Consider the following 22,494-nt stretch of genomic DNA (forward strand, 5'->3'; position numbering starts at 1 on the left):
TGAGAAAGACTGGGATCCACATGGGTATATATGTGACTCATCTGGCTTGCTGAGTGCGGTGGTTCTCACCAGACACCATAGGAGGAAGGCAGTTTTGGTTGTCCTGATGACTGGAAGATATTACCAGCATTTAGTGGGCAGGAGCCAGGTTTGTTTAACATCTGGCTGTAAGAATTGTCTTAGCAAAAATATGTTGAGAAATACGGATTTTGCTAAATAACTACTGTTCTCATTCATAAAGTGTTATTGGATCTGGTGCATTAAGCCTGTGATTTTGTCTTTTTGTGAAAATACAGTGCTGCTGATGAAACTTTTTGGCACAGGCACTTTGGCCATATCATATATTCTTTTAGGATTGGTCCTGAAAAGTTGGAAGGGAAGGGAGCAAGGCACAAGCAGCATCTCTTCCTATAAGGGCCTTCTCTAAGGTGTAGACTGAACAGATCCAGACACTTGTTTTACTGTATTTCCACCTCAGCCCATGGTGTCTTCTACCTCTCTCAGTGCTGCTCCACTAACAGTATGAGATGGGAAACCTCTTTATTTGGTTTTAACCTAGCTGTCTAATTTCTGAAGAGAAACTTCATCAGAGATGTGAGGTGGTTCCTTTCTAATGTTAGAAAATCATTGTGGTCCAAATTGTGTTAATCATATATGTAATCATCTCAGCTGTAGAAATATTCTCTTTTTGCTCAACATTTCCATCCGTTAGTACAAGCTTATGGTTTTTGGTCTCTGTTAGTCTAAGATGGAATCAATTATAGCTTAACAATTAAGTTTTGTTAAGTTTGAATCTTTACTCCCAACAATTATTCTGTAGCTTCAGGCAGGTTAACATTTCTGAGCTTTTGTATTTTCATATAAAGAATAGGGATAAATCTAATACCTACATTTCAGGGTGATTGTGAGAATTATTCTAAATAACATACATAAAATGTTTAGCATAGCACCAAAAACACATAAACACAATAAGTGATAGTTCAGTTTTGTTTTTACAGAATATATAGAGCTTAATAGCCTCTTCTAGCTTTTTAAAAGGGATTTATTTGGAATTAATTTCCATGTCATTAGTGAGAAATGTGTTGATCAGTTGATTCTGATAGGTCTGCCATCACCAGGGAAATAAGATCATTCTCAGTTGTGGAGCTCAACTTAAATGCTTAGAATCAACAAGTCTGTCTTCTGTATATTAACAATCATTGTATCTCACATGCAGTTGGTGGAATTACTATTTTAACATTGTTGCTTCTTAACACTTTGAAATTTAATTGAAGATCTTTTCATTTAACTTGTTTTTTGTTTCATAATTTGCTGTTTTGCATTGTGAGCTTTGTTGTAATGTTTATTGCATCTTAAAGCACTCTGATTAGGAGTATTCATTAAATGAACTACTACTTAAAAATGGGATTTTTATTATTTGTTTGTTTTGTTTGGACCACCTTTGTATTACTGTTAACAGTCCATAGTTTTGAACTATCAGGGTGTACTTTTTGTTTTCTTGGGAAAATTAGTGGACCCCATATCCAAACTTCTAATCATGTAGCTATTCTTTAAAGTCTTAGGTTTAAGAGATTCAAAGGTTATTATATAACTTCTTGGTTTTATGTGACCCCAGATCATTTTGTATGGCTGCATCTCTACTAATTCCTATTATTGCATAGGGAATTTCACAGAGAATAGTAGTATTACATACTTTTGCAGAGAAGTTAGGAAAGTGCATTTTTAGAATTCTTATGAGACTTTGTGACCTCTTATTCCTAAAAGAAAATATTTTTTCTAAAGGCCTTTGAACCACTCAAATAAGCTAAGCATTATATGCAAAGAAGGAGACCAGTTTTCTTAACTTCCTAGTTCATATATAGGCACTTTTTACCTTTGACCATCTAAAAGAAAATACTTATAATGGTACGAAAATAGAATGTTAAAAAACGATGTATTTTATAGTATTGGTTTCATTTTATAGGTATGCATATGAATGTCAGTAAAAAGCAAAGGTTAAAATTTTCCCCAATTTTATAAATTCCAGGGAGAAACACATCTTATCTTTCCTAAAAAAGCTTCAGTGGAGCAGCTGCAAAAAATTCGCGACCTGATTGCTATAGAGAGAAGTAGCAGATTGGATGGATCAAATAAGAGTTACAAAGTAGAATTATCTCAGCAACCTGCATCCAGTACCCAACTTCCTATAACACAGTCTTCAAATCCTAATGGGTTAACCCAGCATGCAGGGAACAGTGAAGGACAGTCATCAAACCCACCGTCTGCTCCAATGGTAATGTTAGAATTAAACCATTTTTAACCATTCAAACTATTGAAACAGCAACAGCTTTGAAATATGTTGTGATTCTTGAATTTATGCCATCATTTTCTTGGTTCTTAGAACTGTAATATATCCATGGGGATCGCTGGATGGCTCAGCGGTTTAGCGCCTGCCTTTGGCCCAGGGCGTGATCCTGGAGTCCCAGGATCAAGTCCCACATCGGGCTTCCTGCTTCTTTCTCTGCCTGTGTCTCTGCCTCTCTCTCTGCGTCTATCATGAAATAAATAAATAAACAAACAAACAAATATATCCAGATTTCATTAGCTCTTTAAAAAATTGTCAAATTTATAACAGTAGGGGAAAATGGTTATTTTTTTATATACTTTTAAATCTTTTGGTTTATTGCTTCTTAGGCATTTCATCATTGTATCATTCATAAATCTACCCATTGCCTTGGTAGGTAAATCAGTAACATAAATTAGAATGTGTCTTTAACCTAAAACAAAGTAACAGATTTACCAAACAATGGCAGTCATACTAGATTTCCTCTACTACACCAATACTACTTTTTACCTGTTGCCATTCATTATGAAGATTATTAATTCCAATAACCTAATCATTATCAATCCCTCAGTTTAGTAAAAGAAGTCAGCTTCTTCAAGGCAAATAATAATATATTAATTTTTTGAGAGGAGTGTGCTACCAGGTTAGTTAAGTTTAGCTTTAGTTTAGCATACACAGATAAATACATCTGAAGAACTGCAGTCAAACTTTTTGATTGCTTACAGGCATCCTTGGTACACTTAACTGATCTCATTTAATAGGAAACTATCCTGTTTGCAAAACAAAAATGCCTTTTGATAGAGGTCCTTAAGTTTTCCTCTGAATTTTCACTTGGAAAAACTTCATAATTTTTTTCTGTAGTAATTTTATTTAGTAGCCAGCTTCAACTTGTATCCTCTTAATTTTGGTAAAACATCTTGTCACTACCTCCATAAAGCAGAACTTGTATATAGAGTCAGTTATGAAATCTACCCTTAATCTTCTCATTGAGTAATTCCAGAGTCTTTAACTTCACTTCCCTGGTGGTCATTTCTTTGTTTATGCTGAGAACACCCTAAGCTTGTCTTGAAAAAATAAAGAATAAAGGTGGTAAAGGCTATCAGGGGAAGTGACAGAATGTTAACTGTCCTTTTATATAATTCTTAATGAGTGGTTTCCAAACTTTTTTTTGTGGAGGATTAACTCAACTTAAACATATTTCTTTGTGCTTCAGTTTACTTAGATTAACCTTTAAGTGATTAAAATATTTTCTCCTCTCATCAGCTTCACAGCTGTTTGCTTTTAATAATAATAAATACAACTAGTATTTAGGAAGCTTTTGAGAAACTGTTACTGAATATGTCAGATCAACTAGTAAAGATGCTAAGTGGCTGGGTATTCCATGAGATAGCATACATGAAAACTTTGTAAACTATAAAGGACTTTGTAAACTATAAAGGTTTGCCACTGGTAATAATAATTCTTTTTGTAAAGTATCTGAGCTGCTGCATTCCCAGAGTAATGGAAAAATGTGACTACTTAACTTTAATGTGACTTAATAGTAACCCTAGTCAGTCCATTCCTTAGAAGAGTGGTTTCTACTCTTTTGATTACACATCTTAACAGTAATAAAATGTTGAGTATATAACCCAGTGTTTATTTCCTTATAAATTATGTACTTCTAATATGTACCTTATACAGCAATTGTGTAAAAATGGTGAAATAAAAAGTAAATCTGAAATGTGCCCCAGGAGATTCTTTTGTGCCCCTCGTGAGATGAGCTGAGGCTCTCTTCGGTTTTGTGGTTAAGGTTGATACACTTAAGTTCTTCATTTTGAGCTCTATTTCTTGTTTTCTAATTATAGTGTTAGAATTTATCTTTTAAGATTCCCTACTTTATCCTTTGTGGAATCTCAGTGTTACAGTTTAAAATGCACAGTACTAACCACTCTTAGAGAAAAGCATATAATACATGAAAACATTTTATTTTACAAAATAGCTGTTTCTAAAAAAAAAAAAAAAAAAAAAAAAAAAAAAAACCAAAATAGCTGTTTCCTGGACTAAGCAGTATTTTGTTAGTGTTCTGACTCAGGAGATCCATTCATATTTTTTGACTCTACTGTAACCTCTTTCCTTTTTTTTGATTCTTAACCTTGCAATTCAGATATAATTTGAGGCCTTTAAAACTCTATAATCACCAGAAAGCCTCTGGATACTAAACTAAAAAAAAGGAAAAGGTCATTTTATTGACACAACAAATGTAGAGTTTAAAAGAAAATCAACTTTCTTACAGACATACGCTTTTAGTAGACAATCTGTTACCAATTCTTATTTCTCTAGTCCATGAGACACAGTATCTTTTTCTGAGTTTCTTAAGGGAATTGGAAGAAATTAGAATAAATCTTGTTTTTTATCACCAAGTCTTGGTTATCCATGGATCACTGGAATACATAGTTTAAAAAAGTATTTTGTTATGTAAGCATTCGTCACTATTATTTGTTGTACTACAGATTTTGACAGCAATGTTCCCCTGCCTTGCCCATTTTGAGTGGGGGCACTCAGTTGATAATTAAAGATCAAAGTCAAGCAGCAAGAGAAAGATTTAAAAAGTATTGAATGCATTTAAATAGACAGATCCTGAGCATTGTTACCTTCATAGCTATTATAATATTTCTTTGGTTGAAACTACATCAAGTAAAATTTTGAAATATAAATTAAAGTGATAGTCACTAATGTTGAAGTTTGCCAATAAGCTTTCCTTTAAGATCTAAAGTACTGAAATATATTGGTACTCAGTAAAAGGTGATGTTGTTAGAAACTTACTTTGCTGCTCTCTCTGGATATTTTATGTAAATGGAATTACACAATATGTAGTTTTTTGCTTTTGGCTTCTTTATTTTGTATGTTTTTGAAGTTTATTCATATTGTAGAATATATCAGTATTTTATTCCTTCTTATTGCTTGATAGTATTCCATGATGGACATTTGGGTTGTTTCCCATCTTTGCCAATTATGAATAATGCTGCTCTGAACATTCACATACAAGACTTTGTGTGGGCATAGGTTTGCATTTCTCTTGAGTTGATTCCTAGGAGTGGAGCTACAGGTTGTTTGTTAAGTTTATGTTTAATGTTTTAAGAAATTGCCAAGCTGTTTTCCAAAGTTGTTGCACCATTTTACATTCTCACCAGCAGTGTGTGATGTTACGATTTCGCAGTACTCTCACTGACACTTGTTATTGTCTTTTTTATTATGGCAATTTTAGTGGATATTAGGTAATATCTTATTGTGGCTTTAATTTGCATTTCCCCAGTGACTCAGTTGACTTTTAAATTTGCTGGTTATACATGTTGAATGTTTAGTGTTCCTAAAGGACATAATTTCCCAATAACCCTTTATGTATCCTTTGCCTTCAGAAAGCATTTCAAAACAGCAGAGAGTTTTTCAAAGACAAAGAACCTTACAATGTTAAAAGCATTATATTTCCAATTTTGCAACTTCATCTAGGTTGAAAACAGGTGATTCTGAACTATGATTTGCTTAAAATAAGCCTGCAGCAGTTATTACACAGCTAGTTTAGATGCATACCTTTATTTGGCCCATGCCTACTTTTAGAATGTGTATAGAATTGTTAAGGACTTTTCATCAATTCTAATCACTCTAGAAATTATTGCCCATTGTGTATATGGGTATGCATTTATTTTGGTTTTTTTTGGTATGCATTTATTTAAAAGAATTATCATTTGAAATTATTCTGTTGAAATTATAAATATACTATATTGTTAGACAATGATAAACAATAAAATGAGTTGGTTTATTTATGTTTTTAGGAACTGGTTTATTTTTAAACTTAATCTCATAAGAAACCTTTCAGTTTGGATCTATATCTGATCTTTATTAGAGAAGAAATGTTCTATTTGGACATAAGATTTAAATGTCCAATTTCTTGTTCTGAACCTACAATTCTTAAAGGTAAAATATACTGCATACCCTTCAATAGGGGATCACTTAAATTATAACACATCTGTATACCGGAATTCTTAGCCTCCATTAAAAATGATGTGGTCTATTTTGGCATTACAAGAGTTATTATATGGGAGAAAAAAACAGTAAACTACTAATTCCAAAGTTAAAATAACATTTGTGTGTGTGTGTGTGTGTGTTTAATATTTCAATTTTCTTATTAAAAATGTACGTTCGGGCGGCCCCCGTGGTGCAGCAGTTTAGCACCCCCTGCAGCCCAGGGCATGATCCTGGAGACCCTGGAATAAATGAAATCTTAAAAAAAATAAAAATATACGTTCATAAATATGTTCATTTTAAAATGTCTAGAAAGCTATACATAGACAGCCATAATTTTATCTTAAGGTGAAGTTACAAGTGATTCCACATTATTTATACCACTCAGTATTTCCTGAGAATTTCTTGCAACAACATTTATTACTTTTGTAAATAGAAAAAAAAAAGGGAAGGGTTTGTAAGAAATAAAGTGATAGAAGTCCCAAGTTGATTAAATCATCAAAAAATTATTAAACAGAACTTTTGTGTTTAAAAGCAGGTTCTAAATTTAAAAGGCACAAAAGCAAAAGGCTGCTTAAAGGCAAAAGGAAGACTGGTGGGCTTAAAGACCTATGGTTTTTTTTTACTAAAGAAGTGAATTTGATAATCTGTCTTCCACAGGTTTTATCACATGATTTAGCAAAATATACATATTATATAATTTTTTCTTAGAAGAGTCTTGAATATTTTTCACATTAGAAACCAAAATAATTGAAATCCAGGTATGGTCAGTGAAGCAAACTGCCTATTTGACCTAAAACCAGACAGATTGCACCTTTTGAACTTCGGTTCCTACTCCAAATAACTTCAGCTCACTCAGGGAATTAACTGCTGCCTTGTGTACCTGGTTGCCCAGCTGCTGGAGTCACCACGCAATTGGCAGACTTCACTTTTATCACTTAGTATTTATGGATTTGTGCCAAAGAATATGTATAGAAATAAGGCAAGAAAATAAACTCTACTGTTCAGAATTGTTTGAGTGCCATAAAAACCACAATGAATGAAGTAATTTCCAGATTGGAAGTATTAAATTGAAAGTAAAAATTCCCTAAATGAGTTCTTATCCTCTCAGTAAATGAAAACCTACATTTAAGAACAACAAGAATACTGCTGTGCCTCATTGTTGTAAGAATCCTTTAAAACAAAATGGAGATCTTTATTTTTGTGTGTTTCTGTATCAGTTCTGGTAAAGGAGCACATTCCTCCCTGCTGGGAATACCCTGGATTTCTCATCACTGGATCGTAAATTTCTTCAGTCATCTGTTCACTCATCCCTTCCGTAAATGGGAGAAACGTGTCTACTCTTAATAAAAGCCAGTTCCTCCTTTGTTCCTGCATCCCTTCTCTGCTCTCTGTGGAATCTCACATGGACTGTGCAGTCTTGAACCTCCTCTTCTCTTGGGGATTCTCCTTGTTGTCATTTAAACCTTGCTTTAGGCCAGTTTTTGTTTAAGGTTAGACTGTTAGCATCAGACTGAGCTGGACATTCAGATTCCTAGGTGTAACCCCAGACTGGCTAAATCAGAAAAAGAGGGAAGGAATTGGGGAAATCTGTATTTTTCACAAGCAGATTAATGTTTAGGGACCTTTCCTGCAAACTCTTCTACCTTAGAAACAGGCAGCATGCTGGTTCCTGTATGTCCTGGATCCTACATGTCCTGTAGCTCTCATTTCTTCTTTACAGCAAGTTTCTGGAAGGGCCTCCTATACTCATCCTTGTATCTTTACTTCTCACACACCTGTCTAGCAAGCTTCTTCCATTCTTTAATCATGTACCCTATCAGTAAAATATTTGAGCATATTCTTTCAATATACATTTTGTTTATAAATTCTATAATGTACTGTTAAGCCATTATGCTGTACAACTTTCTTATAACTTTTTTTTCCTTGTTAAAACTATTACAAAACTTCTAAGATCATTAAAGATCTCCATGCTGCTAAATTTAATGTACTTTTTTCCAGTTCATTTGTACTTGACTGTTCATTGTCTTTAGCTCAATCATTTCCTGGTTTTTCTTCTAGTTCAACTATTGAGTCAGTTAGTTGCTCACTCAGAATCCACAGATCATTCCTAATGTATTTTTCTACTTTCCTAACTGCCCTCTGACTCCACAATTCAGTCTTCAAGACTTGTTGATCCTATTTCCTAAATTATTTTTTATTCACTTTTCTACTGCTACTAAGCCATCTAGTTGAAGCCACCAACACTCTTAGAGTTCTGCAGTGGTCCCCCCTTGGGTCGTCTGTAACGTCCTTTCTCTAGCTACAGTTAGAGTGATACTCCGAAAATGTGAATCTGACCATTTTAACTCTCTTGCTTAAGTATCTTTAATAGCTTCCCATTACAGTGAAAGAGACCAGAGATCTAGCTGCTTATCAACTCTGCTTCATCCCCAGCTTTCTCTCTCCACCATTTCCTCTGGGTTCTCCATGCTCTCTATTCTGATCCTACATAATTTCCTAAGCGTGTCCCCCTACACACACACTCCCAGGAAATGAACATTGTACCAATATTAGTTTCTGTATCCATAGAGTACTTTGTGAAGATATTGACTTGACTATTTCAGTCTCAGTTATTTTTCCAGTATGTGACCCACACACATACTTAATATTTGTTGACAGTACAGTGGTTTTGTCGTTATTTAATGCTTGTCCCTCCCTTAAACAATAAAGTGACCGTGTCTGTCTCATGTACCCATTCCCAAGCTTTTGAAAGTCCTAAACATTAAAGAGAGTGTTTGATAATGGCTTTATTTTTTAAATTAATCTATGTCTACCTTTTAATATACGCATTTAACCCATTCGTATTTACCATCATTGTTAATATTTTTGAACTTTGTTTCTGACATTTTATTTTTGTGTTGCCTGTGTCTTTTTGCTTTTTCCCCTTTTTTCTCCTATTTTTATTTTATATTGAGAACAGTTTTCTTCTATTATTTTCCCCTTAAAAATTAGAAAGTTAAATATCAGGGCACCTGGCTGGCTCAGCTGGTTAAGCATTTGCCTTCAGCTCAGGTCATGATCCCAGGGTCCTGGGATCAAACCCCACATCAGGCTCCCTGCTCTGTGGGTAGCCTGCTTCACCACTCCCCGTCCTGCTCCTGCTCTCTCTCTCTCTCTCTCTCTCAAATGAATAAATAAAATCTTTTAAAATAAAAAAGTTAAATATTTTTTTAGTCTTCTATTATTGCCTTTAAATTTTTAATGCAAATATTTACTTTTATATTTTTTTACTAACATAACAAGAACCTCAGAAAGCTTTTACTCTTTTTCTGCTCCCTTCCCTGCTATCCTGTTTATGAGAAAGTTAGAGATTTTGCTTTTTAATTATGATTATTTGTAATAATCAGAATTTAGGTCTTACTAGTTTATTTTTTTAATGCACTCCTGCTACTTTTATCTCAATTTCTACTCCTGGGTAATCTGTTTATTTACTTTGGTTATATTTTGAGGGGACAGTAACATCTCTAAGAATTATTTTAGATTTTGGAGCAATATACTTTCTACACTGTTACATATACACACATCTTATTCTGTGTGATTAAGTTTGGCTGGGCAGGAATCCTGTGTTCCCAGTCATTTTCCCTCAGAATTTCGGAGATTTTGCTTCATTGTTTCTGAGATGTCTGATAAATAGAAGGCTTTTAGGATTTTGTTTTTCTACTTACTGTTATGAAATGTCACTATTATATGCCTAGTTTTATCCCCCCATTCATACTGGCTCTTTCTTTAACTCTGAAATTGGCTTTCATTATTTCTTTGAGAAGTTTCTCTTTTCCACTTTTTTCTACTCTACTTTCTAGACTTTCTGTTAGCTGAATTTGGAAACTTTTGGATTTATCCTCAGTGTCTATTTGGGTTTTTTGTGCCACATTCTCAGAAAATGTCTTGGCTCAGTCTTCTAATTGATCACACTTTAGCTATGTTTATTCTACTGTTTGACATCTTCTGTACTTTCTTATTTTAGTGTTTAAATTTTTAATTTCCAGGATTCATAGTTGCCTTTCTCTGAATACAGTATACTGTTGAATCTCTGAAGATAGACTTGCTGCTATGGCTACAGGGTTAGTTCTTCTTTTTTTTTTTTTTTTTTTTTAATTTATTTATTTATGATAGTCACACAGAGAGAGAGAGAGAGAGAGAGAGAGAGGCAGAGACACAGGCAGAGGGAGAAGCAGGCTCCATGCACCGGGAGCCCGATGTGGGATTCGATCCCGGGCCTCCAGGATCGCGCCCTGGACCAAAGGCAGGCGCCAAACCGCTGCGCCACCCAGGGATCCCCAGGGTTAGTTCTTCTGATGTTGATTCTAATGTATCTTCATAACAGTATGGGTCGTTGCAGATCTAGTGAGTCAGAAATCTGCTAGCCTATCTTCTATGAATGCAGCAACTGTGGGGAGGGGTAGGACATGCTTCAAGATGGGCTATACCAGAAGCAACTGTTCTGAGGTTGGACATTTCTCTTTCCTTTTGGGAATCTAAGCAGCCTCCCTCACTTCTCAGAGGCATAGTTCTTTGTTGAGAAGGAATGATGGTGGTGGAGGGGTGAGATTTGTCTAGCGATTCCTCCTGCAGAGCCCAGCCAGGATCACTGTTTATTCAAGGCCCTTTTCTGCCCTGCGGATTCTGTGGCTCCTCTGCCCTTGGGATTATTTTGAGAACCTTTTTTGTGTTAGTATAACCACTCTTTTGAAGGAAGCATATTGCCATGGTTTTTTCCTTTAATCCATATGTATCTATTTTTCCTTTCAGGAATTTATCAAAAGTCCTCATCCCTTTAGAATGTTCCTCCTTTGCTAATGCAATGTAGAGTGTTTTGTTTTGTTTTGTTTTTTAATTATGTTACTTATAGGGATTTGAAGTGGAAAGGCTGTCAGATGTGTTGCTCAGAGCACTCTATTTTTTTTAAGATTTACTTACTAGAGAGAGACTATGCGTGTGCACGCACATTTACACACAGGAGTGTGTGTTCCCCACTGAGAAGCTGGGGGAGAGGCAGAAGGAGGGGGAAAGAGAATCCTCACGCAGACTCCCCACTGAGCGTGGAGCCCAACTCAGAGCTCAATCCCAGGACCCTGCAGTCATGACCTGAGCCAAAAATCAAGAGTGGGGTGCTTAACCAACTGAACCATGTAGGCGCCTCTCAGCACTATCTTGATCCAAACTTGTAATCAATAATTTAGCATATCTTTGTTTTTGTTTTGTTGAAAGACTTTATTTGAGAGAGAGAGAGAAATCATGAGCTGGGAGAAGCAAGACTCTACTGAGCCAGGAGTCCAACGAGGTGGGGCTTGACCCCAGAAAACTGGGATCCCGACCTGAGCTGGAGGCAGATACCCAACTGACTAAGCCACCCAAGCGCCACATATCTCTGTTTAAATATATCCTCAATAGTACATTCAGAGGAAAAGAATAGATATATCTTAGATTGTTAGATATGAATATCTCCTAAAAATAATATTATACAGGCTTTGAGTGATATATTTCAGTGAATCCATACATTCTTCTTTATGTATGAAATCATAGAACCATCATATTCTGTTATGTGTTATTTTTGTAGCATATGGAGAAAAGCTAATCAGTATTTTTTTTCTATTAGGTTACTACTGATTCAGTCATTCTAAAAGTTCTTCGGTCCAACATTCAGCATGTGCTGGTCTATGAGAACCTTGCTCTCCAGGAGAAAGCACTGGCTTGTATTCCAGTCCAAGAACTAAAAAGGAGATCTCAAGAAAAGTTATCTAGAGCTAGAAAATTGGATAAAGGTAGTGGTTTTTTATAACCATTCATTGCTAAGAATACATCATTGCAGAGAAACACTGAAATGGTGCCTTTTGCTGTATACATCATAAAATCCTAACCTATTTCTATTTTGATTTTTAAGAAGTACAATAGTAAAATTTTACTGCATGTACCTCATAGACACATCTATTAACACATCTTTTTCAATATATATATTTTTTGACCTCAGTATATGTGTTTGTAATTTAATCATTGGTATGTAGATTTTGTAGGTATAGTAGAACTTAAGTCTGTGGGACATATGATAGTATTATGAGTGAATTTTAATGTGAATTGGACAGAAACCATATTTAAGATCAATCCATATGAATAGACCATTAACTCACTTTGGCTAATAAAGAGAGAGTGTCCACTGCTATCTGGTTCTTCCTCACCAACTGCTGTCTACTGCCTGGGGATAAATTCAGCTCTGCCACTTTACTGTGCATCACTGAGCAAGTAATTTAATCTATACCTCAGTTTCTTCATTTGAAAATAGGATGATTTTTAAAAATAAATGAAATAGTACATGTAAATGGCTCAGAATGATACCACGTCCATCAACCAATAATATTTGTGTGTTATCAACCAATAATATTTGTGTATTATCATTAATAGTCTTAGGATTTTAGTTGTTAAATTTTCCCAATGTCAGCATTTTTACTTTAAGTTTTTATGTAATTAGCTTTTATCTAAACCATTAAGTTTTTATGTAATTAGCTTTTATCTAAACCATTTCTTAGTACTATATTTTCTAGGGGATTATGTAATTTTTCTGGCAGTTACTGTAGTTTGCAATAAATGTTTTAACTAAATCCACCTTCAAAAACACTGTTCTGCTTCATGTATAGTATAGATAACATTTTAACAGAATTATTCCAGTTCTTCCTCTCATCCTTATAACATTGCTATCATATGCTCCAGTCACCCAATACATTGCTATTGTTATTATTTAAAGAAGTTACTTTTTAGGCCAAGAATAAGAAAAACAAAAGATTCTCTTTTTACCCTCATATACTCCTTTTTCTGACAGTTTCTGTAGATCCATATTTCTGATCTATATTATTTTCTCTCTTCCTAAAGATCTTTTAATATTTCTTTCAGGGCAGATCTGCTAGAGATGAATTCCCTCAGTTTTTTTTCATTGCATGAGAAAACCTGTATTTCTTGTTTACTTTTGAAGAATAATATCACTGGGATACAGGTTCTAGGTTGGTGAGGTTTTTCTTTCAACAGCACTTTAAATATTTTACTCCGCTGTCTTCTTACCTACATTGTTTATGACAAGAAGTCTGCTATAATTCCCATCCTTATTCCTGTATAGGTAAGATTTCCCCCCTACATCCCCTAGCCTACTCCCTATCCCCAGCTTTATTCAAAATTTTATCTTTGGTTTTCTGCAGTTTGAATTATGACAGGCCCAAGTGTAGTTTCTTGGTTGGTGTTTTCTGAGCTCCTAGATCTGTGGTTTTGGAATCTCATTAATTTTGGAAATTCTTGGGCATTATTGCTTCAAATATTTTTGTTTCTCTTTTCCTTCTGGTATTTCAAAATGAAGGTATCCTATTTTGCTATCATGTATCTCTGCCTAATTTCCCACAGTTCTTAGATGTTCTGGTCCGTTTTGAGATTCTCCTGCAGTCCTTGGATGTTCTGTGCCTCCCTCCCCCCCATTTTTTTTTTCTCTTTGATTTTCAGTTTGGGAAGTTTCTATTAACCTATTTTCAAGCTCACTGACTGTCCCTGGCTGTGTCCCATCTACTGTGGGCTCATGAAAGGCATTCTTCCCTTCTGTTACAGTGTTTTTGATTTCTGGCATTTCCTCTGGATTTGTTTAAGGTTTCTAAACAGACAAAAAAAATGTATTTACATTATCCATCTGTTCAACATGTTGTTTACTTTTTTCATGAGAGCACCTAATATTATTAATCATGGTTATTATATTATTAATATTATTAATCAGTTATTTTAAGTTCTTTGTTGGTTAATTCCAAAATCTTTTTTTTTAAAGATTTTATTTATTTACTCATGAGAGACACAGAGAGGGAGAGGCAGAGACACAGGCAGAGGGAGAAGCAGGCTCCATGCAGTAGCCTGATGTAGGACTCAGTCCCGGGTCTCTAGGATCACGCCCTGGGCTGAAGGCAGGCACCAAACTGCTGAGCCACGCAAGGATCCCCGGTTAATTCCAAAATCTTGAGTTGTTCTCATACTTGCATTATCTCTTCAGACTGTTTTTTCTTGCTTTTTAACACATCTTGTACTTGTTGGAAGTTGGACATGATGTATTGGGTAGTAGGAGCTGAGGTGAATAGGCCCTTTATATAAGGTCTTATGTCTTTAAAGAGGAGTTGGGCTGTGTTTTTTTGTTTTTTTTTTTTTAAGATTTTATTCATTTATTCACGATAGACATAGAGACAGAGGCAGAGACACAGGCAGAGGGAGGAGAAGCAGGCTCCATGCCAGGAGCCCAATGCGGGACTCGATCCCAGGACCCCAGGATCGCGCCCTGGGCCAAAGGCAGGCACCAAACCTCGAGCCACTCAGGGATCCCGAGTTGGGCTGTGTTTAATGTTAGCTGCAAATGTCAGGAACTTCAGCATTCCTCTGGTATTCTTCTTGTCTCCCCCATTGTCTTTGGGGTTTTCTAAGAACTCCTCCTTAGATATGGTCTGCATCTCTTATTAGACTCCATTGTTGTTACATCAGAGCCTTGGTGTAGTGGTAGAGCATGGGGTGCAGAAGGCCTCTGTAATCTTATGATTAAATCTCAGTGTTTTAGTGGGTCTGTGACCTTCCCTAGTCTTTCTTAACTTCCCCCGCCCCTCCCTTAAGCAAGATAGGAAGGCTAGAGGTGGCTAGGGTCAGGGAAGTTCCTTTCCCCACTTCAGAAAAGGCTCTGGTAAAATCTCTTTCCCTGAAGAGTAAGGCCTTAATTGTAGAGAGCACTCTGGGCATACTTTGTATATCTTAACCTTCTCCTCTCCTTCTCAGACCTATTAGGGGATCTTTTTTGATTCTTCACCAAGAAAATCTGATTCTTAGAGGGAAAACAGACAAAAATGTTAGGAACCCCTCCTAAGATTTTATTTCTTACTCAAACTAGTCCATATTCGGCCTCCAGCAATTTGTCAAAATTACCCTTTAAGTGTTTCTTCTACTTATGACTCCAGTGGCTTCTGTTCCATAAAGCAGATGGCTGGTTGTGATTCTCTGTATTTGGCCAAGATTCTCTGTATTTGTCTGTCTCTTCAGATTTCAGGAGATACTTTGCCCTGTGAACTCTAAGGAGCTCAAGAAAAGTCAGTGATTTTGGTTTGTTCAGTTTTTTGTTGTCATAATGATGGGAATGACAACTCTAAGTTCTTTACATGTCAGAGCTAAAACTAGAAGTCTCTATGAGGGATTAACTATGTATCTCTTTTCCTTTTTTTTTTTTTTTTGATCTTTTAATCACTTCTTACATATGTCATTTAGGTATTTAGCTGCCCATTGTATTTTGGTAGTTTTGTTTTTATTATAATATTATATTGTGTCATTTCCTATTGTTTCCATTTCACTGGGCTGAAATTATGTTAACAAGGCCACGCTATCTCTCTCTGTTTTGAAGACCAGAATGGGCCTTAGACTTAATTCAGTAACATTGTTGTGAGACCTTGAGACAGTTCTTCCATCTTCTTGGATTAACAGTTTTTTTACTATTTATGAAACGAGAATGCTTATTTATGTGATCACAAAGGCCCTGTTCACATTAAAGTTCTAAGCTCCTTTAGATGATCCCTCCATAAATGCCTATTTAACAGGTACTTACTGAAGCATGTTTTATATGTGAGTCATTGGGCTGAGCCCCATAAGGGAAACACAGCAGTGTCCCTGTTGATATTTGCCTGGCATTTTTTCCCTCTATTTATAAAGGTAATACATGGCTGTTTTGTAGAAAATTTGGAAAATATGGGTAAGATAAGCCATCTATAACTTCACATCAGAGTATGATTTTTGACATTTCTGTATATATCCTTTCATACTTAAAATTAAAAGCACTATAATGGAGATTTAGTAGGAAAGAAGGAACATATCAGGTTGGTAGAATGGTATTGTGAAAATCAGTTAAAGATTGAGCTTTTTTTTTTTTGTAAAGGTTTTGAAGGGTAAGTTGGAATAATAACCTGAGATGCCAAAGGACTTATTAAGGCAGGGATAAGGGATATTATTACAAATGTAGTGAACAGCATGTATGAAGGCAGAAAAGTTACAGGCTCTATGTGGGGAACAATGAGTAATACAGCCTGGCTGTGTATAGCATAAGGAGTGGGTAAAACAGTAGTGAGAGATCAAATAGGCTGAGACCATATTTTGGTTGACACTGAATTTCAGGCAGAAAAATGTACACCAAAGAACTAGAGATAGGATGCAACAAAGAATACTTCTAATAAAGTTTTGATATAGAAAATAAGGACCAAAGAACTTAGGAGGATGTACATGTCTTATTTGTAAGGCTAACATTGCAATGCTAGTATGATTGAACATTAAGCAAAAATATCATGTAACTGTACTCATTAGCAAAGAGGCAATAAAGCAATTGCTCGGAGAAGCCAAGTATTCTTGATTACTTAATTCAGTAGCATTAACCATTGAAGCTTTAAGCAAGTGAGTGACATCAGAAGTGTGCTTAAGGAAGATTGATCTAGCAATAAGTTGTAAGATGAACAAGAATAACGGGAGTGCAAGGAGAAAACAGCTGAAACAGTAGTAGTAGAATTTCTATAAGAGGAATTAGGGTGAATGGGGTATTGTGGCAGCAGGGAAGAAAATGGATGTGAGTTATTGGGGTGATAGAATACATAATGTTTGCAGGTGATGAGTATGTTTGCTGTGATATGCTTAAGGAAAATGTCAAGAACTGTCTAGTTTTGAATTCAGGAAACTAGAAGATTAGAGGAGTCAATAGGAACAGGCTTTGAAAGGAAATGGTTTAAAGTACCTGCTGACCATTATCTGGAATAGGTGAAAATATAAGCCTGGAGTTCTATTAAAAGGTCAAGCCTTGATGTACATTTTAAGATGATAGGTAAAGCTGTGCAAGTAAATGAGATTTCCCAGAATGAAAAGGCAAGGGGGAAAGGAGGGATTGCAGAGGTTCTAGAAAACAGGGCATTACTAGCCACATGTAGATATAATGGTGATTTTTCTTTCATTCATTTTTTTATTTTCATTTTATCCCCATGTAAATCTTGTTCTGGGTTTCTGAACAAAGAAAAATGTTCTGGTTTGAAGCAGAAGCGAGGACCTGACAATCCTACCCACTGAGATACCGTTAGAGATAGGTGAGGCTCAGAGAAGCATGATTTCATAGTTCTAGCTTGGAAGACAGAAGAAGATTTGTCATGATTGTTCCAAATATAGGCGAAACACCTTTTGTAAAGAGGAAAGAACCCTGTCATTTTGGAAAAGTGAAATAAAATATATGTTGGCCTACTGAATTGAATATGAAGACATGGGAGAAGAATCTTGAGTATTAAGGTGTATATAAGGATGAGACTACCTGTACTGATGTTTTTACTGGTTTTCTTCTCATTTCCTCTTATGCACACTAATGTCTGTAATTTCCATAGGATGAACTCAAGATGTACATTTTTGCAGTGCCTGGGTGGCTCAGTCAGTTGAAGGTCTGCCTTTGGCCTAAGGTCATGATCCAGGAATCCCAGGATCGAGCCCCACATCGGGCTCCCCACTCACTGGGAGTCTACTTCTCCCTCTCCCTCTGCCCCTGTTCATATGTTTCTCTCACTCATTCTGTCTCTCCGATCGATAAAATCTGTAACAACAACAACAAAAAGACCTTCATTTTTGTCACTGAAGGTTAACCATAAATCTATTTGCATGGTATTTTTGAAGATGATAAATGTATTAATCTGAAGTCTTGTTTATAATTTTAAAATGTACTCTTCACACTCTGATACATTGTCCATACTCTCACAGAATTTAGCATCTAAAAAAACCAAAAAGCAAATAAAAAAAGAATTCAGTATCTAAGTCAAACCTCCCTTTAAGCCCCGTATCTGTGAGCTTTCTGAGCTCTTATCCTCTACAGACAGGATTCCACGTGGGTTTCTCTGAGCCATAATTAAAGATATTGCTTGATCAAGGAGTACTGATCCTCAGATGGGCCTCATTCTCTGTCCTACTTCTAACTGGGAGGCCGCTAATGTATGTCTGGAGCACATATAACACAGAAGTACAAGGATGCTGTCTTCCTTTCCCTTCTTTTCCCAATTTGATAATGACTATTTGGTGAACAGTATTAATTCTAATATTATGAGACTTATTTTTTTAGTCCATCATTCATTCAGATATTTACTGAGCACCTGTTGTGTGACAACACAGCTCGAGGTGTTAGGAATACAGCAAAGAGCAGAACAAAAGTCCCTGCTGTCATGGGTAAGACAGACTAAAAAACCCAAATAACTCAAAGATAGCAAGTAGATAAGTGCCAGGAAGAACAAATAAGTCAGGATAACAGAATTGAGAGTGGTTAAAGGATGCTAGTTGGTACAGGGTTGTCAGAAAAGGCTTCTTTGGAAAGCAGTGATTTCCATTCCAGGTAGAGGCACCAGCAACTGAAAAGGCTTCTCTAGGTGAGAGTGAGTTTGGCATGTTTAAAGGATGAGGACATGGTGCCTGTAGCAGAATGAACAAGATCAGAGAAATAAAGGGGGTATACTGGTTTCCTGTGTCTGCTGTAACAAATTATCACAAACTTGGTGACCTAAAACAACAAAATTTATTCACTCCCAGTTCTGGAAGCCAGAAGTCCATATTCAGTATCACTGGGCTGAAATGATGTTAACAAGGCCACACTATCTCTCTCTGTTCTGCTATCACGTTGCCTTCTGTGTGTGTGTTTGTGGGTATGTGTAAAATTTCCCTCTGCTTCCGTCTTCTAAGATTGTATGCATTTAGGGTCTACCCAGATAATCCAGTATAATCCCCCGTTTTCAAATTCTTAACTTCATAATAGCTTTAAAGGCTGCAAGTGCTTCTTTTTTTTCTGTATTTGGTAACAGTTATAGACTCCAGGGGTTAGAATGTGGATATCTTTTGGTAGACCATTTTTCAGCCTACCAGAGGAGACCAATTGTGGTAAGAAAGAGTAAGAGTAAAGACTTTGGATTGTATCCTAGTGAGATAGAAACCCATTGGAGGGTTTTGAGTGATACAATATTGCATTTTTAAAAAGATTACTCTGCTTTAGGTACTTAATGGAGAAGAAGGGGGGCAGTGCTGTATTTTCTAAAGTTCATTTTTAATCTAATATGAACCTTAATCTCATGAGAAAAGCTAAACTCTTCCTGCTAATCGGTACTACACCCCTTCCATAGGTAACAGCTATTATTGTGTGATATGTTCCTTTTCATATCTTTTCTTATGTATTTACACCCATAAATAGTTACCTGTAAAAATAGCGTGAGTTTACATAAAACTAATCGCAACATAGATCTTCAGTTTCTTGGTGTTTTTCATTTACTAATTTATTTTAGAAATCTTTTTAACTCTCCATAGTGTTCTATAGTATGCATATACTGTTATTTTACAGTTCCCTATCAATACACATTGAGATTACTTATCATTTATATCCATTTTAAATGCTTCTGCAGTGAGAATTCTTGTAGAGCATGTCTTGTGGTATATATGCACAAGCGTTTCTGGGAGAGAAACATAAAAATGTCAAGGGTATGTGGTATTTAACACTGTAAAGGATCCTGTCAAACAAATTGCCTTTCAATTTACATCAGAAGTGTCCAAGAATATTTATTTCCACTTAATGAAATTATTAGACTTCTTTTATGGACTTTGAAATTTTCTAATGGGTTTGCTAATATGCTTACCAATTTATAGAGGTTCTTTATATTCTGGATCTTTTCTTTGTTAGACATGTTACATTTTTTTTTCTCCCAGTGTTCTTCGTTTAATTTCATTTAATGTATCTTTTGAAATTTGTAAGCTTAATTTTAATATAAGAAAGTGTATTTTTCCCCGTTATTGATTTCACAGTCTGCATCTTGCTTAAGAAGGCCTTTTCCTACCACAAAGTCATAAACAGATTCTTTTGTAACTTCTATTACCTTTATACTATTCCTTCTCTCAATATAGTATTTTATATTGTCCCTAAATCATTTATTGAACAGTCCATCCTCTTAGAACTTTGAAAGGCTAACTTCATTAGATACTATGTATCACTCAGAAGTCTTTCAGGAGTCATTCTTTTGTTTCAGTGATCTGCTTTGTTCTTCACTAATATCACAACTTCTAATTATTAGAATTCTTTAATGTATTTTACATGTACTAGATGAATTTATCGTATAGTTCTTAGTCAAATTTTATGAAAAATTATTTTATAAAGTTTTAATTAAATACATTTGTAAATTAAATACTTTTTAAATTGCTTTATGATTGTTTTGGGGTTTGCATTAAATTACAGATTAATTAATAGAGAATTAACTTTAGAATATTGTTTTCCCATCCAGGAACATAATATATTTCCAGGCTTTATATTCTCTAGTTTTTTTCTAGTATAATTATTTTCATTTTGAACTATATCAAAAAAATTGAGTATGAGTATAGAAATAGAGTATAATGTATCAAACACCTATGACCAGCATTAAACTTTACTAGATCTTAACATTATGCCATATATTTCCTTCATATATATGTTCTATAATCACCTCTTAATAATAAAACATGAAAGAGATGAGAACTCCTGGTATCTCCTAGATTCTTTTCTCCTCTCCTTCTCTTCTTCCCAGACATACCAGTCTTGAATATGGCCAAGAGACATCTTTTTATTTGATAAATAGATACAATATTATAATATTAGAAGCCACACTTACTTGCTAGGTTGTTTTATACTGTGCAGACATTGTTGTATTTTAGGTGATTTGTGGTGAGTATTCACAGATGGATAATATTGTATAGTTAAAAAACTGATAGAAAAGCTGATAGGTTGATTTTTTTTTTTTTTAGGTGTCTGGAATTCTGTGATTTCTGTTTGTGATTTCGTGATTATTTCTTGTTTACTTGTGTATATACCTGGTAACAAGTTGACTATAGTTCTTTTTAAATATTTTTAAAAATTAGACTGATTTTTTTAACCTCCCTGTGTTTCAAGATCAATTACACATTGACCATAGTTTCCCAAGAGGTTATCATATTCAGCTCACTTGTTAGTATATAATGTTGGTTAGAGGTTAGAGAGTGGTAAATGTTTACTGCTATAAATATAAATATTATGTCGTATTTCAGCCTGGTTCACAATATGCTTACAGTTTTGTTTTTTTGTGTTTTTTTGACAGTTCTTTTCTTGCATCATATTTGTGAAAACCTTTTAGATCTTCTATTTTCATATATTTCAGTTCCATAGTCAATAAAATATGTGTACTATTTTTAGCTTTTGTCAGCTTTAGATCTTAACTTGACTGTGCTTTAACTTCTTAGGTACTAAAGTAAGTGATGAGGATTTTCTTCTGCTGGAGCTTTTACACTGGTTTAAGGAAGAATTTTTTCAATGGGTGAATGACATTTTGTGCAGCAAATGTGGTGGCCAGACTAAGTCTAGAGGTGAATCATTATTTCCCAATGATGATGAGATGAAATGGGGTGCAAACAGAGTAGAAGACCATTACTGTGATGTGTGCCAGTTCAGCAATCGATTCCCAAGGTGGGTGTCCACTGGACAGTAAAGTTAGAGTGATCTCTTAATGGAATGGTTAGAAAATGATTTTTATTAAATGAACTTTTTAATTATTAGAAATATATTTCTCTAGGACAGAGGTCAGCAAGCTATAGCTGGCAGGCTAAATCCAGACCACATCCTATTTTTGTAAATAAAGCTTTATTGGAACACATTTATGCTGATTTGTGTGCTTATTATGGTCTATAATTCTTTTTACATTCCAGTGGCAGGGTTGAATACTGGTAACAGAGGCCATATGGCCTGCAAAGTCTAAAATAATTACTGCCTTTTTATAGGAGAAGTTTGTTTATTCTTGCTGTAGAATATAAATTGAGTGTAGTCTGAGCACATTTAATACTGTAAATCCTGTATTGCTCTTTTAATTATGTAACTTTTAATTTTCTGGTAACTTTAATAATGATTGATAGCACATAAAAATAACACTAGCAACATTAATAATATTGATAAATCATGATAGTAAACACAGCGCTCTGCTTAAAATAATCATTAAATGGTAATAAGGAAGATAGAAGTCTAGTACCATCATATTATTTTATTTTCTTTTTAATCAGGTGCCTCCTCCACCCAACTTAACATATCTTCATTATCTGAATTTTATTTG

General features: G+C 35.0%; 1 protein-coding gene across 2 annotated transcripts in view; it reads left to right on the top strand.

Moving 5' to 3' along the window:
* The window catches only part of NGLY1 (N-glycanase 1), a 57,609-nt gene that overhangs the window by 13,745 nt on the left and 21,370 nt on the right, over positions 1 to 22,494 (top strand). For both annotated transcript variants that reach the window (XM_026006397.2, XM_026006398.2), the window contains exons 3-5: positions 2,027 to 2,272; positions 11,961 to 12,126; positions 21,635 to 21,857. In XM_026006397.2, the coding sequence (XP_025862182.1) occupies positions 2,027 to 2,272; positions 11,961 to 12,126; positions 21,635 to 21,857 (635 nt within the window). The remainder of the gene's footprint in view (positions 1 to 2,026; positions 2,273 to 11,960; positions 12,127 to 21,634; positions 21,858 to 22,494) is intronic.

Source organism: Vulpes vulpes, chromosome 11 (assembly GCF_048418805.1).
Source record: "Vulpes vulpes isolate BD-2025 chromosome 11, VulVul3, whole genome shotgun sequence".
NCBI lineage: Eukaryota > Metazoa > Chordata > Mammalia > Carnivora > Canidae > Vulpes > Vulpes vulpes.